The sequence below is a fragment of the Alosa alosa genome, chromosome 19, assembly GCF_017589495.1.
Source record: "Alosa alosa isolate M-15738 ecotype Scorff River chromosome 19, AALO_Geno_1.1, whole genome shotgun sequence".
Lineage (NCBI taxonomy): Eukaryota > Metazoa > Chordata > Actinopteri > Clupeiformes > Clupeidae > Alosa > Alosa alosa.
Genome location: NC_063207.1, coordinates 23,486,861 through 23,501,431, shown reverse-complemented (window position 1 = coordinate 23,501,431; position 14,571 = coordinate 23,486,861). Strand labels below are relative to the sequence as shown.

At 39.7% G+C, this 14,571-nt stretch overlaps 2 protein-coding genes across 2 annotated transcripts; both read right to left on the bottom strand.

The window, feature by feature from the left end:
• Positions 1-37: 37 nt before the first annotated feature.
• LOC125284663 (antimicrobial peptide NK-lysin-like) lies at positions 38-2,828 on the bottom strand. Its single transcript, XM_048228714.1, has 5 exons — positions 2,783-2,828; positions 1,586-1,638; positions 1,303-1,401; positions 369-526; positions 38-279 (listed from the first exon to the last, which is right to left on the bottom strand). The coding sequence occupies exons 1-5, from the start codon at positions 2,826-2,828 to the stop codon at positions 255-257; spliced, it is 381 nt and encodes a 126-aa protein (XP_048084671.1). The 3' UTR covers positions 38-254.
• A 7,660-nt stretch (positions 2,829-10,488) lies between these two features.
• Positions 10,489-12,199, bottom strand: LOC125284662 (antimicrobial peptide NK-lysin-like). The gene is made up of 5 exons (XM_048228713.1): positions 12,110-12,199; positions 11,797-11,840; positions 11,513-11,608; positions 11,212-11,369; positions 10,489-10,679 (listed from the first exon to the last, which is right to left on the bottom strand). The coding sequence occupies exons 1-5, from the start codon at positions 12,165-12,167 to the stop codon at positions 10,652-10,654; spliced, it is 384 nt and encodes a 127-aa protein (XP_048084670.1). The 5' UTR covers positions 12,168-12,199; the 3' UTR covers positions 10,489-10,651.
• Positions 12,200-14,571: the final 2,372 nt, after the last annotated feature.

Sequence of the window (14,571 nt, the reverse complement as noted above, 5' to 3'; positions counted from 1 at the left end):
GGCTTTTTTTATTCCGAAATATAGGCCATTTATTTAATGTAACATTTCTCATAATCTCTGTAAAGTCATTGTACCACATTATAGCTTAATTTAATATATAAATATAAGCAAACAAAGTTTATTTGAATCCAACTTGTTTTTAAAATGCTGATGATGTCCTTAACAACTGCAGATAATGAAATACACTGGACAATAATTGTTAACAATTGAAATGGAGTCTTCCGGGGTTCCCAAGTTGTCCTCCCTTTTGTGTCTCACATGTAGATGAGTTCCTTTGGCCTGCGGGGAAAAGACAGACAGGATTTGTATTAAACTTGCCTCAACCTCTTCTGGTCATAATAAGAGTGTGCAGCTTTACTGGAACTCACTTGCAGGCCTTGACATTGACACAGATGGTCCTCACGTCATCGGTGGTGGAGAGCTCCTCTATCAGCAGAGTCCTGTATTTTTTAACAAAACCCTTACAGGCAGACTTGAGGAACCCTATTTTGTCACAAGCAGCCTTTAGTTTCCTTTGAATCTCATCCTGTGGAAGTGTCATCATTAGCAAAAGTTCACATAGGGTTATTCCACATTAATTCAACCAGGGCACACGCACTTCAAATTCTGAAAATAATACCATGTGTACCTATGTTACTTAGGAGACACTGTAAAAAAAATGTTTGGCCTCCTTTTTTTTTTTTCAAAGTTCACAGGCCCATAGCTTAAGAACTAAACCATGTAGCAGGCTCAAATTTTGCATGCTGGTACATAAATAGGAATAGTATGTAGCAAAATTGTCATGTTGGGTCTGGATGATCCTGCATGGCCATAGCAGTCCCTCAAAGTTGCTCAAAATTGTATTGAAGTTTTTTGGCTGAGCTCTGTTTAGGCCTTCAGAACACATATTTGTACCCAACATAGGCATTTGATTTTTTCCCTTATTGAGATAAGTAAACACACTCAAAAAATGCAATAAACAGAAAGGAAACTCTACCAGTGTTTTGCAGACCTCACAAGTCTGAAAAATAATTTTGGATCTCATTTTCAGAGCACCCTAACACCTTGTGGGAATGTACAAAGATTTATATTTATTTCTTTATTCTCCATGATCCCTTTTTAAAAACACAAATTTTACTTGTCTTATGCAATTTGTCCCACCCTGAACATGGGCAAAATGCACCACTGAGTAATTTTACAGTGTCTCCTGGGTAACATAGATTTTTTTGAGACCTAAGTGGGTGGGCCCTGGTTGAATTGATGTGGATTGACCTCAAAGTTTAACATGTAGCTTCCGCTACTGTACAGTAGATGAATTCTCACCTGTGTGGTGCCGTTAGAGATGGATTTCTTGACCTTGTTTAAGATCCACTTGCATCCCCAGCACATACCAGGTAACTGTGCCTTTTCCTCACCCTTGACCTGAAGCATGCAGACGTTGGGGGGTTAACATGCTAAAACATATGAATCCATGCATTCTGTTTTGACAAGCAAACAGGCACTTAACCCTGAGTTGCTACTGTGGCAATGGCCCTTGTAATATACTGCAAGTCACTTTGTATAAAAACGTCTCCTAAATAAATAAATGTAATGATGGATATCTCACCACTTCAAAGCTGTTGTCCTCATAGTCAAGACCCTCCCAGTCATATGCCACAACTATTTCAAAAGAAGAATTTGTGTTCATGTTAACTTCCAATATACTTCACAATATACTGGCTGCTGGAAATATGTCACATCAAATTTGATGAAAGTGATGCTTTTTAAAACATTATATTTCTGACAATAAATGAAAGACTTTTGAAATGGCATGTCTATTTTGTCTCGCGGAGCTGAGATGAGAACAATGGGAACAAGGCCGTATTCTTGTTCAGCTATAATCTTGTTGTCAATCGACCATCGTCAACCGCTCGCGCATGCATTCCATACGCAAGTGCAACCAGAACGACAGAATCCTGATCCAATTAATGTATCCCCTCGAATGAATTGCTAAAATATTAAAGCGATTTTAGACTAGTTTGTAGGCCTACTGGGGCCATTTATTTTAATTAGCCTGATTTCACAGACCTATTGCAGGGACATTTTCCCTACACTTTAGAGTGCATCTGCAAACAACTGCTGGCCCGAATACAATGCCATGAATTATGATCGTCAGCTTCGCATAATGACAATATTTGTTTTATGCTATATTTTTTGATGAATGTTCCTGGGAGATCCTTAGTTGCGCGTGATGTGGAAGCGCGAAAGTTTGAGAAGACCTACTGCCTTGAAAAAAAAAAAAAAAGAAATCTCACGAGCTGCGGGCCGCCACTGCTGCAGCGGATCAACTTTGTCAAGTTCATCTGAGAGCACAACGTTGGTCGTACATAAATTGCCCTGGCCTTGAATGAAAAGGAAGGCTAAGGAAAATAAGACTGAATCTCATTTGTTTTTTCAGTAGATGTTGTGAGCTTTTTACTTCAGACACCGCATTATCAGCAAACTGCCATGAGAACTGCTAGCTGCTCAAAATAAACTAGGAATCTATTCAGTCAGTTACAGAACAGTCAATTACAGAAATATCAGACTTGCTAGACCTACTTCAAGCTACCAAGCAACCTTTCCACAAGGTCTTTGTGAGGTGGAGGTCCATTTCTTTGCACAAAACTCTCCAGAAAGTGCCATTTAATGTTTTTTTTTTTTTTTTTTTTTTTTTAAATCAGGACCCCACCAAGGGAGCCCCCACACATAACAAATCCCAATTTAACCCATATTGGTCCTTCCTATTTCTGACCTGTAAACAAATATTTCTTGGTTTACTCACCTGAACATATGAAGACAGAACCCAGAATGACAGAGGTGATTTTCATTTTGATAGACAGGCGCAGCGGTCTTTGAAGGTGATGACTCCCCCTGACTTTTATACCTCACTGTAACCACACAGTTCACACAACCCCCTGACCAAAATGTTACTTTGGTGTGGGTTACCTACCTCAAGTGAAAACAAGATGTCAGGTCTTGCTTCACATGTATGACCTGAGCTATTCTCACCTCTTTGCTCCAACTCATCTTTGTGCAATCGTAAAGATTCCCCCGACATACATGTCCTCACTTCCCGGCAACCTATAGCACAGATGGAGAGTCAAAATGTCTGTGCTTCTTGTGAAAGGTCAGCCTCGAAGAGATTGAAGAGATCTGTGCTAAGGAATTAATCTGAATTCACTGCAAAAAATGAAATCTAACCAAGTGTTAATAATCTTATATTAAGATCAAAAAAACGATTTGGTATTGTTTTTAGTATTGTTTTAGTTTTTAGTAAACATGCGTAAAACAAACGTTCTCAAACAGAAAGCAGAAGCTAGCTTTTGTGTTTTTGAACAAAGGCATTAAATGACAGTAAGGCCCGGTGTCACTGATGTTGTTCAGCAAGCTCAATCTACAATTGATGACTACAATTTGAATAGGCCCTACTTACCTCACATAAGAGATTATTGTCAAGACTCTATGACTACAGGTTAGAAGAATAGGCCTACTCTTCCCCTAATCTGTCAACACCCAGTGAAAGGAAATGATCGGGGTCGAGTGGTTTGACAACCACAAAGGATATACACACCTATACAGTTCACACATTGCAGTCAGTAAATTAGTCAGTTCAACTGGGTGCTGGAATTGCATAGCATCTCGCACATGACAACCAGGGGTGTAGTGGTAAAAAAAGAGGTGGGTAAACTATAAATTCTGTAATCAGGCAGTCCATGATGGCATGGTCACCAATAAGGCAAACCACAGTATACCGGTGTGTATCCTGAACACATCACTATGGGCTACCATTTGATGGTACCAAGTACCCTGGAAATCCAGAGTTCTCGCGAGAGCACAATTTGAATTGTGCCCGCAAGATACTCTGGCCACGAGCAATGATCCAAATTTCTTCTATCTCTCGAGCGAGAGGGACCAATCAAATCGGTGTAGGCGGGACAAAGGCGAGCTACACTGATGACTGACACTGATGAATTGTTGTGATTGGTCGTAGCGTTATCCAACTGCGTGCAGTGAGAGTTTCAAATGCATGCTTGGTGCCGTCCCTCGAATTGGGCCATTTTCATTACTCGTGGCCAGACCCTTAATATGAAAGATTCCAGGGTCTGGTTTACCAGGCTAGGTACCAAGGGTATCACTGGGCCAATCCCAAAGTCCGGACTCACAGACTCTGGTGCGCGTTCTCACAAAATTCGTAAGGGCTTAGGGCTGTCTCAATGTCGAATTTCAAAGGGTGTGAGGGTTTGAGTACACACTTACGAGCCCTTTCTGTGAGTCTGCATCGGTACAGACTTCACCAAAGGATTTACCCACAGTTCAAAGCGTTGTGACCTCTACCGCAGAGACGACAAGGAAATCCAAAAATTACAAAGGTAAACAACAGCACGACACACGACCAGCTTGTAAAACAAGAGTTTGAAAAGATGTGGAATCAGGCAGTTGTCTCCTGTGCCTTGGCCGTGTGAAAAGCAACAACCTTAAAATGAAAATTCCCAAACCAGCAAGTATCAGCAACATATTTCTTGTTAAGTGTCGCCAATGTAACATATGATCTCGTGAAGTGCTGTCCCAAACCCATTTATACCTATCTGAGCCCATGTGGCCTCACACACTCACTTTCTTAGCACCTGAGATTAATTAAGTCTGTGAGTCTTTTGTCCTTAGTCCTCAGGGCTCACTTTGGGATTGGCGCACTGGGTGAATCACTATTCAGTTCCTACATTAAAGGTTGTGTCAGCGATTGCAAACATAAATGATCACATTCATCTAATCTTTCCTAACGATCCGCTGTTCCGCTGATCCGTGTTCCAACCAATAACCGACGAGATGCGCGTTCAGGAGAGTTTCAATTGCACGGGAGGGAGGGGGAGGGAGGAGCGAGCTAGCTCTCTATTTTGTTTGAATGTCAACAGAAGTGATGTTACCCCACCATTGCTGATACAACCTTTAATCTAAGTTCATTGTTAACTCCAGAAGGAATAAATATGAATATAATTATTGAATCACAATAAAGAGAACAAATATGTCAGGATATATGTCAGAATGACACTTCAGAAATCAGTGTACATCCTTAATGTGGCAGTTTTGATACTGAATGATCTGTCAGGACTTAATATTAAGAAATTAAATAAGGGCATTGTGTTAGCTGGCCTGACAGCTGCTAAAAAGATGATTGTGCTACGATGGAAACCCCCTCAGGTGCATCAGACAGTTTTAAAAACGTCGTTATTATGACATTTTCTCCCGTCGGTGAACTCCATGACATTTGCATGATTACAAGACATAAGTTTGTCTCCTCATCTTTCCAAAAGTGTGCGCGTTGTTTCATCATGATTAGGAAACTGTGTGAGAGACAATTGGTTCATTTTATCCTAATTCTGTGGGAATTGAGCATGAGCAACACTCTTCCTTCTGGGAGCATATTCCTTTTAAGGTGTTTTCATGACCCAGTATTCCGTTTAAAACAGGCATATGCTAGGGTGGGCAAACGGTTTATTAGTAAACCGAATATGGCCTTTTTTGGTTTATGTTAATCAGAATAAGGTGTTTACAAGACACACGCATATTCGGTTTATTCCCAATAAACTGTTTTTGCATTTTGGTTCCAAGTTACATTTCCCTTATCGGCCCGCTGGATCAGATGATATTTTAATTCATATGTTGGTCTGTTTATGACTCATATGTTTGTGTGTGGCTGTTTTGTTCTGAATCTATGATCTTCTTTGTCAAAAAAGAAAGGCATTATTAAAGGGACACCAGGCAACGGTTTTGTGTTAATTAATCATCTTTGTAAGTTGGTATATGGTTAAATGATTCATTACAGGGCGAATGAAGACTCTCTCGCCTGCTTGCAAGTTCGGTGTATCCGACCCGCCGACCTTCAGTCTCACAAAGACTCAGACATCGCGAAAAGCAGGATCAGTTTACATCCTGCATCCCCAGCACAGAGGCAGGCTAACGAAATGCTAGCGATTGTTGCAAATGTGTGTATAATGGCAGAGCCGTCAAAGAAGCAGCGAAAACCCTTGACGGAAGATGCAAAGAAAAGGAAAAGAGCTTCAGACCGAGCGAGGGCTCGCACGTACAGACGCTAGGGGGAGCTTCAGAGAGAAAAAGCATCAGGCTTGCCTGGTGTTCCTTTAAAGATAGGCATTTTCCATTGCTTCGCTGTGTTCTTTCTATTAAAACGAGAATAAATCTATTTTAAGAGGTGAAAATCACTAGATCGAAACACCTCGAGGCTTTTATGTATTTTTCCAGGGTATTAAAAGAAAAAGTTTGCGCTAGTATGAAAGATAAAGTTTATAACGTAACGGTAAATTTGCCTAATCTGTTCTGATTACATAACATTATTACTGTCAACCAGGGTGGCTTTTCTTTGGAACTTATTTGCAAACCTGAAAAAAAATCGGCAAGTAGGCTATGAGACTGACTGATGATTGCATTCAGGAAGTATTGCAGCATGTTGACAGCGGTTTACACCATGTTGTTTTTTTTTTTTTTTAAATGAAGACTATCTATTCTCAATAATTGCTTTAATCACTGGCAAACTGCTTATCAATTTGCAAAAAAAAAAACACGTCCCTTTTCTGTAAAAGTTTGGTCTGGCATAGTATTTCACGTTGTTAATTTGGTTTGTGTAGAACAGAAATTGGTTGCTATGTAAACGTGATGTCACACTTTAGTACTCTATTCGTTTTATTATTATTTCCTCCTGTTCCTTGCGCCCCACCTGTCATTCACCACTAGTGGGGCCCACCCCACACTTTGAGAACCACTGTGCTAACTGATGCCATTTGTGTTATGCCTCTGGGAATGACATCTTTAGTGGTTTCCACTTCTAATCACTGAAACGGGGAGAGTAGCCTACCTATAGCATGCCAAAATAACACAAGTGACACATGCTTCTCCAACTTTGTTGTCAGGTGCCCTCTGCAGGCATCTCATGTTTAAGTTTATTGTCACATACATAGCCTACATGATAAAGATGATCACATCAATACTAGTGATGACATTCTTCGACTTATTGCCAGCTCAACTTCTGAGTAAGATAAATCAAACTAATGCATAGAAAAATGCAAAATACACAACCCCTCCCTCCATGCCACAGCCGAGCTGTGACCACACTTATACCTTTCTTAATATAGTTATTTATATATAGATATATAGACTTCTTGCACTGTTGCACTGTTGGACTTACTCATTTGCACCATCATCATTCACACAGAGCACCTTACCTTACCTTATGCACAGAGGACCACAGGCTCAGTCCCTGCTTCAGTCATTGCAAGTGCACCTGAATGATTAATTACCCACTATGTGGATACTGTTTTTTAGAATTGATTTAGATTAAGTTTTATTTAGTATAATTTATATTTTAGTATATTTAGTATATTCTTTATCTTCTACAGTCCTTATTGCTTAGTTGTGTTTTTTTATATTATATACTTTTAATTACTTTTTCTGCTGTTAGTGAATGTGTGTGTGTGTATGTTGTCTATATGCTACTGTGACCTTGAATTTCTCCTAGGGATCAATAAAGTATCTATCTATCTATCTATCTATCTACATGCTTATTTTTATGGTTCTTAGCAGACACTTTTGTCCAAAGCGACAAAAACACAAATATAATAGACTAAATTAAAAAAAAAAATCAGAATACAGAATAATTGCAATAACCTTAAGCATGTACAAGGAGGTAGACAAATAATCTGTGATCTGTTCTTAAATCCACACATCTCAAATACACTTTCCCAACATACTGTAGCGTTGTTGGGTTCAGTGACTGTCCGCCGAGTTACCCATTTTGGGTGTGAGCTAAAGTTGGACATAGCAACAACTAGGTGGGGGCTTTACTACTAAATGACTGACAGGAGGATCTTTGCAATAACTTTAGATCAGAATATATTCTGAAAATATTATAATATTTATATTTTTAAAAAAATGACAAAAACAAAACCACCACACCAATTATGAGTTATAATAATTATTTCAACCTGATAGAGAATGATGATGAAAATAACTAACCCAGAGCAACTAGGCCTACATTGCCCATAATCCAAAGCAGGTCTGAGACCCGCAGAGAAGGTATAGTTTGAATATGAAGAAAACTGAGGCCCCATCAGAGATGAAGTGCACCACAAAGAGATCTGAGTCCTCTTTCAAACGATCTCACAATGTGTATACATAATTAACTGAGTCCCTTTTGTTTTGGTCCTCTTTCTGGTTCCCTTTTAGTGGACTGAGTTCGGTTCTTTTAAAAGGGACTACTGTATATGTGAAAATGAAAATAAATGAAATTGGATTAAAAAGGGACAATCTTAAAGGGAAAATCCAGTTTTTAAAAAGCCTCTATTTTGGGATGATATTGAATGTACATTTGTTTTAAAGAAGAACAACATTAATCGTAGTAATCTGGAGTAGGACTGGAGTTAGCCTGGCTAGCGCCACCACTTCTCAATGAGACGTGGTCTGGGAACCAAGAAAAATGCCCAGATCCGTTTATTGGGTGCCACGGATGTCTATCAAATGCGTCTGTGCATAGCTCATCATCGTCTTGCTTTCCCCCCTGTTCTGTGATTGGTTCCCTATCTCAGGCGAAAATTTGCTCCAAGGTCTCAAGGCTGCCTTAGCAGCGTGAATCAAATCGCGCACAAGGCAGCATGGGAACACCCAGGCTAGACTGGAGTGTTCATTTACAACTAAATAGCATATAGCAGGGCAATCTGCGACATTAAACTAAATCTCTATTTTAAACCACTAACTAGGCAAAATCTAAATTGTACACTACTGTGGAGCGGGGCCCTGCAAACAAAGCAAAGTATTTGAAAGTGTGAAGAATGAGTGTAAAAGGACTGTTTGTGCACTCAGTGCATTCTTCTTCCGGTCTCCACCATCTTCCCTATAAACAAACATTTTTCACCCGAGCATAAGAACATAGCATAAGGTGTAACCGGTGTCTTTCAAGGTGATGACTCCCTCCGATTTTTATATCACACTGCAACTGCACAGTTCACACAACCCCCTGTACCCCCTGACTCACTCTTGAGTGACGCTGTTAATTGGTCGCGACGTAAACCAATCAGCTCTTGCTCTCAAAACGCAGCGCTATTTTAAATTCTTGTGGTCTGTGGGCAGACTCACTCCGCTCCTGCGCCTTTAGTACTCTCTCCTCCTCCCCAACTCCACCTGTCTAGATCTGCTTAGGATAAGGGGGGGGGTTTGTTTCATTTCAGCCTGTCTCTTAATTCTCGCGGCAGCAATTTTCAGTGCATCTTGTATTTCTTCTGCAGCTTCAATTTTGCTGCTTCTCAGTTTTCGCAGCAGCATCATAAGCAGATCTAGGCCGCCACGACCAAGCATACTACCTTGTACTTACAGTACATTAATAAAATCTTGATTATTAATTCTGATATTTTCCTGTCTGAAATGTTCTTTTTTATGGCTGGGTGTGGGTACCTAAAGTGAAAACAAGATGTCAGGTCTTGCTTCACATGTATGACCTGAGCTATTCTCACCTCTTGCTCCAACTCATCTTTGTGCAATCATAAAGATTCCCCCGACATACATTTCCTCACTTCCCAGCAAACTATAGCACAGTGGAGAGTCAAAATGTCTGTGCCTCTTGTGAAAAGTCAGCCTCGAAGAGATTGAAGAGATCTGTGCTAAGGAATTAATCTGAATTGGAATAAGATTGAAATTGATCAGGAACTGTTATGGAAATATTATGGTTCAAAACTTAACAATCAAATCTGTATGATTAAGGTAAGATGAGCCTTTAATGTCTCTTAGGGAGAGAAATTTGTCTTGGGCAATCGAGACAGTGTGCTTACACAAATTAGAAAAACACATACATTAACACCAAACTGAGACATTGAATGAACATAACATACAGGCTAACTTCACATCAACACAGACATAGCCAAACCCCCCACCCCACCCTCACACACACACACACTCACACCCACCCATACTTGTACCCGCCCACATACACACACAGCCAGCCCGCCACCCATACTCTTACAACCCACAGTTAATATTGCACATGATACTGCATAGTCTGCATTACACACTGCCCTATTCTAAACTAACACTGCATCATAACACTATTGTAATATTGCACATGATATTACAATAGAGACCTGTAATTTATATTGCACACTGCCCTATTCTAAAAAACTGCACCAATGTAGACAGTTCATGATCAATAGATAGATACACCCACTTACCCACACACACACTATTGCACATGATATCACATAGTCTGCAGTGAACTCAAAGATACAGAGATCTATTCATCTGTGCGTGTTCATGGGCATGTCAAGCCCCTCATGGCTGACTCATACTGTGGTTTCTGGTTCTCACCAAAATGTTCCACTCTAGGAGCTGCAAGTCACAGTTGCACATGTAGTGTGTAGTGTAAAAGGTCCATCAGAGCTGGCACTATTAAAGAACACACACACAGTTTTTGGTTTTTATCATGATGCTTTATTTTCTCCTTGACCGTGGTGCAAAATATGATCAGATGTACAAGATGAGATAACCACATATTTCATGAAGCCTGATGCTCGACAGTGAAGTGTAGCACAGAGCAAGCGGAAGTGCAGATAGCTGAGCTCTTGTCTCGGTTCAGCCTCTGGCTCTGTCATGTCACTCAGATGAAGCCTGGTAGAGACTTTGGCCTAAATGCACAAATCAGTATGCTTAATTAGGGAGGGTTTTTTTTTTTTAAATGTTTCATTGATCCTTTGCAAAGTGATAAACAATCCAGATTGATCTCAATAAGTGGTGTATGTATGACATTGAACAATCCAAAATTAAAGCTCTTTGAAATTCATCTTTTTTTTCAAACTTCACCGTTTTGAAGAGGTTCAAATGCTGTTTAGAGAGGTTCAATCAAGCATAATTACATGTAACATGTTTCTTACCAAATTATATTTTTAAAAAATCAAAATTTTTATTTAGCAGTAAGTCTGATCGCTAAAATAGAGGCCTTTGTCCCTATCAAGTCTGAAGATCAACACATCAGATTAACACATCAAAACATTGGTCAGTCTTTTTGCACCTTATTAATTAAACAGGTACTTTTGAACATCCATGTGCTCCAGTGACTTCTCTCCTTACAATATAGCTATTTAGATCATTAGCTAGGAGCAATGTAAAGGCAATATGATCAACGAACAGTTTATTAACAGAAATCTTCAAGACACCCACCTGCAGGCCTTCAGATGGACACAGATGGTCCTCACATCATCTGATGTGGAAAGTTCTGCCGTCAACTGGTCAGTGTACTTTCTCACAAGCCATCGGCATGCAGATTTCAGGATGAAAGTTTTATTGCACACACTTTTCAGCTGCTCTCTGATTATGTCCTATGAAACAATGGTATCATATTAGAATCTCCAACAGCAAAGGCCATTCAAGAGGTACAGTATGTTATTCATGGTCATTAATGAGATCTTAGTCATGGAGTCCTCTGTCATGGTTGGATTCTGTGTATGTTGTAGACTCTCACCTCACCAGCCTCGTCAGGGAGTGCTTTCCTCATCTTCTTTACAATCCATTTACAAGCCTTGCAAGCCCCTGGAAATGCCTCTGTTCCTGACCCAGTCTGTCAACATGAAAAGTCAATCATGTATTATTCCCTTTACATAAATGTTGTATGATTGTTTGGGTTTGCTCTTACCAAAAATAAATAATACTCCCTGTCCCAGAATCACAATTGTTGTGTAAACAATCTGATAAGATAATAGTTATATTTTGCATGAGAAATAATGTCTGATCTTAATGAAGTGTCACCTTCACGCGTTGCTCCTCAAAACCAGCTTCATGACTTGTCCAAACTGTGAACAAAATTAGTTAAGAAATCAAGTCAAGTCAACTTTATTTATAGATTTATACTTCATTGAGAAGCCTTACTCTCAAGACACTGCTAAAACATCTACTTTCCCTGTATCATTTCATTATCCAAAATTATTAATTTCCAGTTTGAGTGAATGATGGCGACCGATGTTCTATGGCGATACTCTCATAATACTTTAACAAAGCACACATCTCCAATGACACAGCTAATGAATCCTAGCTGTGCAGAAAAAAGACTCAAACATCTTACCTGAAGTCAGAAGAATTGAAGTAATGCACAAGAATAATGGTGTATATATGCCCGTCATCCTTTACGAATACACTTTACTGCAGGAGTTTGTGCCCTTATATAGCTGTGAATACTGCCGTATGAATATAGGCCCATAACTAATCCAATCACCATACTCCGCTCGACATCATAACATATAAATACTCAACATCCAACTCTCACATCCTCTTTCATGGAGCTCATAGCAATTGCCTTCTTAGTAGTCACATACTTGCAAGTGACCACCTATCTCTTTACATGACAGAGGGCCTTTGAATGTCTGTTAGATAATAGGCTTTATTTGTCATCCTTTTTATCACAATTACTTATTTTTGTGATTTTGTGATGCATGTAGGGTTTTGAACAAGCAGACGAGGGAGCAAAAACATCCACAGAACAATTTATGCTGTCTACTTCCTGTTAAAACCAAAGATTCTAGAGCGGAGCTCTGTTCTAGAATCTTTGGTTAAAACTCAATATCCAATTTAACTTAACTAAAAGCCCCATCTATGTTAAAGGTAGCCTACGTTGTTTGACAGTTAGATTACACAAAAACTACCTGTCCAATTTTTAAAAAAAATTGAAAGTGTCTCATGAATTGAAGATGTCATTAAAATATTACGCTGATCAGGATCAAAGGGCTATTCCAGGAATTATTTTTAATTTTCTTCAACATTGTGAGAGAGGGCATTTTTTGACGTCTGCAGTCTTGGTGGCCTAAGGAATTAATCAGAATTTGAATTGGATTGGAATTAATCAAGAACCTACGTGGAAATGTTATGGGTCAAAACATTCATATTAACAATAAAATCTGTATGATTAGTACTGTAGTGAACACAAAGAGACAGAGCAAGCAGAAGTGCAGATAGCTGAGATCTTGTTTCGGTTCAGCCTCTGGCTCTGTCATGTCACTCAGATGAAGCCTGGTATACTTTGGCCTAAATGCACAAATCAGTATGCTTAATTAGGGAGGGTTTTTTTTTAGAAAATGTTTCATAATTGAAACTGTCACCCCACTGAACTTTTACCTCTGCTATTCCTGTTTGATTGTGTTTATGTAAAGCACATTGAATGACCTCTGTGTATGAAATGCACTATATAAATAAAGTTGACTTGACTTGAATTGAACTCTGGTTTAATTAAACAGATAAAATTTGTTTTATACATAACCTTGCCCCTTGTTAATGGTGGTCCTTCTAAACGAGACCAAGATGGCAAAATGTTTGTCAGTTCAACATGCTACATAAATTCTATACAGGCATCTTGGGCTTTGTGTTGTTTAGCGTTGACTATTGTGTGTGTGGTGTGTGTATTTGTGTTCTGCATCTTATGTCAGGCCCCAGCCGTTGCTGCCCCGATGCCTGCACCTGGATCATCAGGATGAGGGTCAGAGTTCAGGACAACGTCTTTCTCATTCCAGTTCCACACAGGTTTGTCTGCCCTCACCTTCACCTGCACCCATGCTGACTGTAGAGCACACAGGTGAGAAGAACACACAATATACCATGATACCAAATGGTGTAATAGTCCTGCACGAGAAGAGAGGAGAGGAGCACATGGGCGTCTTACATGTTAAATGTTACACTTTAGAGTCTGAACCATAACACAACGCCCATACCATACCTTCCTCTAACTAGATGTACTGTAGAGCGGTACAAAATATGACCGCCGCCCAGTCCTGCACAGTTTCTCCGCAAAAATAAATCTTGCATGTCAATTTGTCTCCATCTCCTCCATCCCCTACTCTTGCAACTTTTGTGTATGTAAATTAGATTGTGCATGTGTGTGTTTGCTTTTGTGTATATGTGTGCTTCTCTGTGTGTGTATTTTCACTTGTGAGTGTGTGTGTGTGTGTGTGTGTGTGTGCGTGTGTGTGTCTATGTCTGCTTGCCTGCATGTGTTTGTGTGTTTTATGTGTTTGTGTGTGCGTGTGTGTGTGTGTGTTTGCTTGCTTGTGAGTGGGTATGTGGGGGTAATGGGGTGTGTGTGTGTGTGTGTTTATATGTGTGTGTGTGTGCATGTGCCTGCTTGCCTACATACGTGTGTTTTTATGTGTGTGTGCGTGTTTGTGTGTGTTTATGTGTGTGTGAGTGTGTGTACGTGCATGCGTGCGTGTGTATGAGTGTGTGCATACCTGTGTGATTATGTGTGTGTGTGTGTGTGTGCCTGCATGTGTGTGCATGCATAGTGTACAGTCACTACAGTTTTTCTCAGTCGCTTTGGTGCTTTTCTCACATCACTATTAACATTTGCACAGCAGTTAGTGCATTTCTCAAAACAATTAGTGCAAACTGCAAAACCTAGTGGATAACCTGCAAAAGCACGTCACTTGCTCAAAATGGATAGTCCATTCCTCAAAACGAAAGTATTATTTATGTCAATGAAACTGGCAGTGTCATCAAAATGAGAAGTCTTGACACCATTGTTTATGAACAAGATAGGCA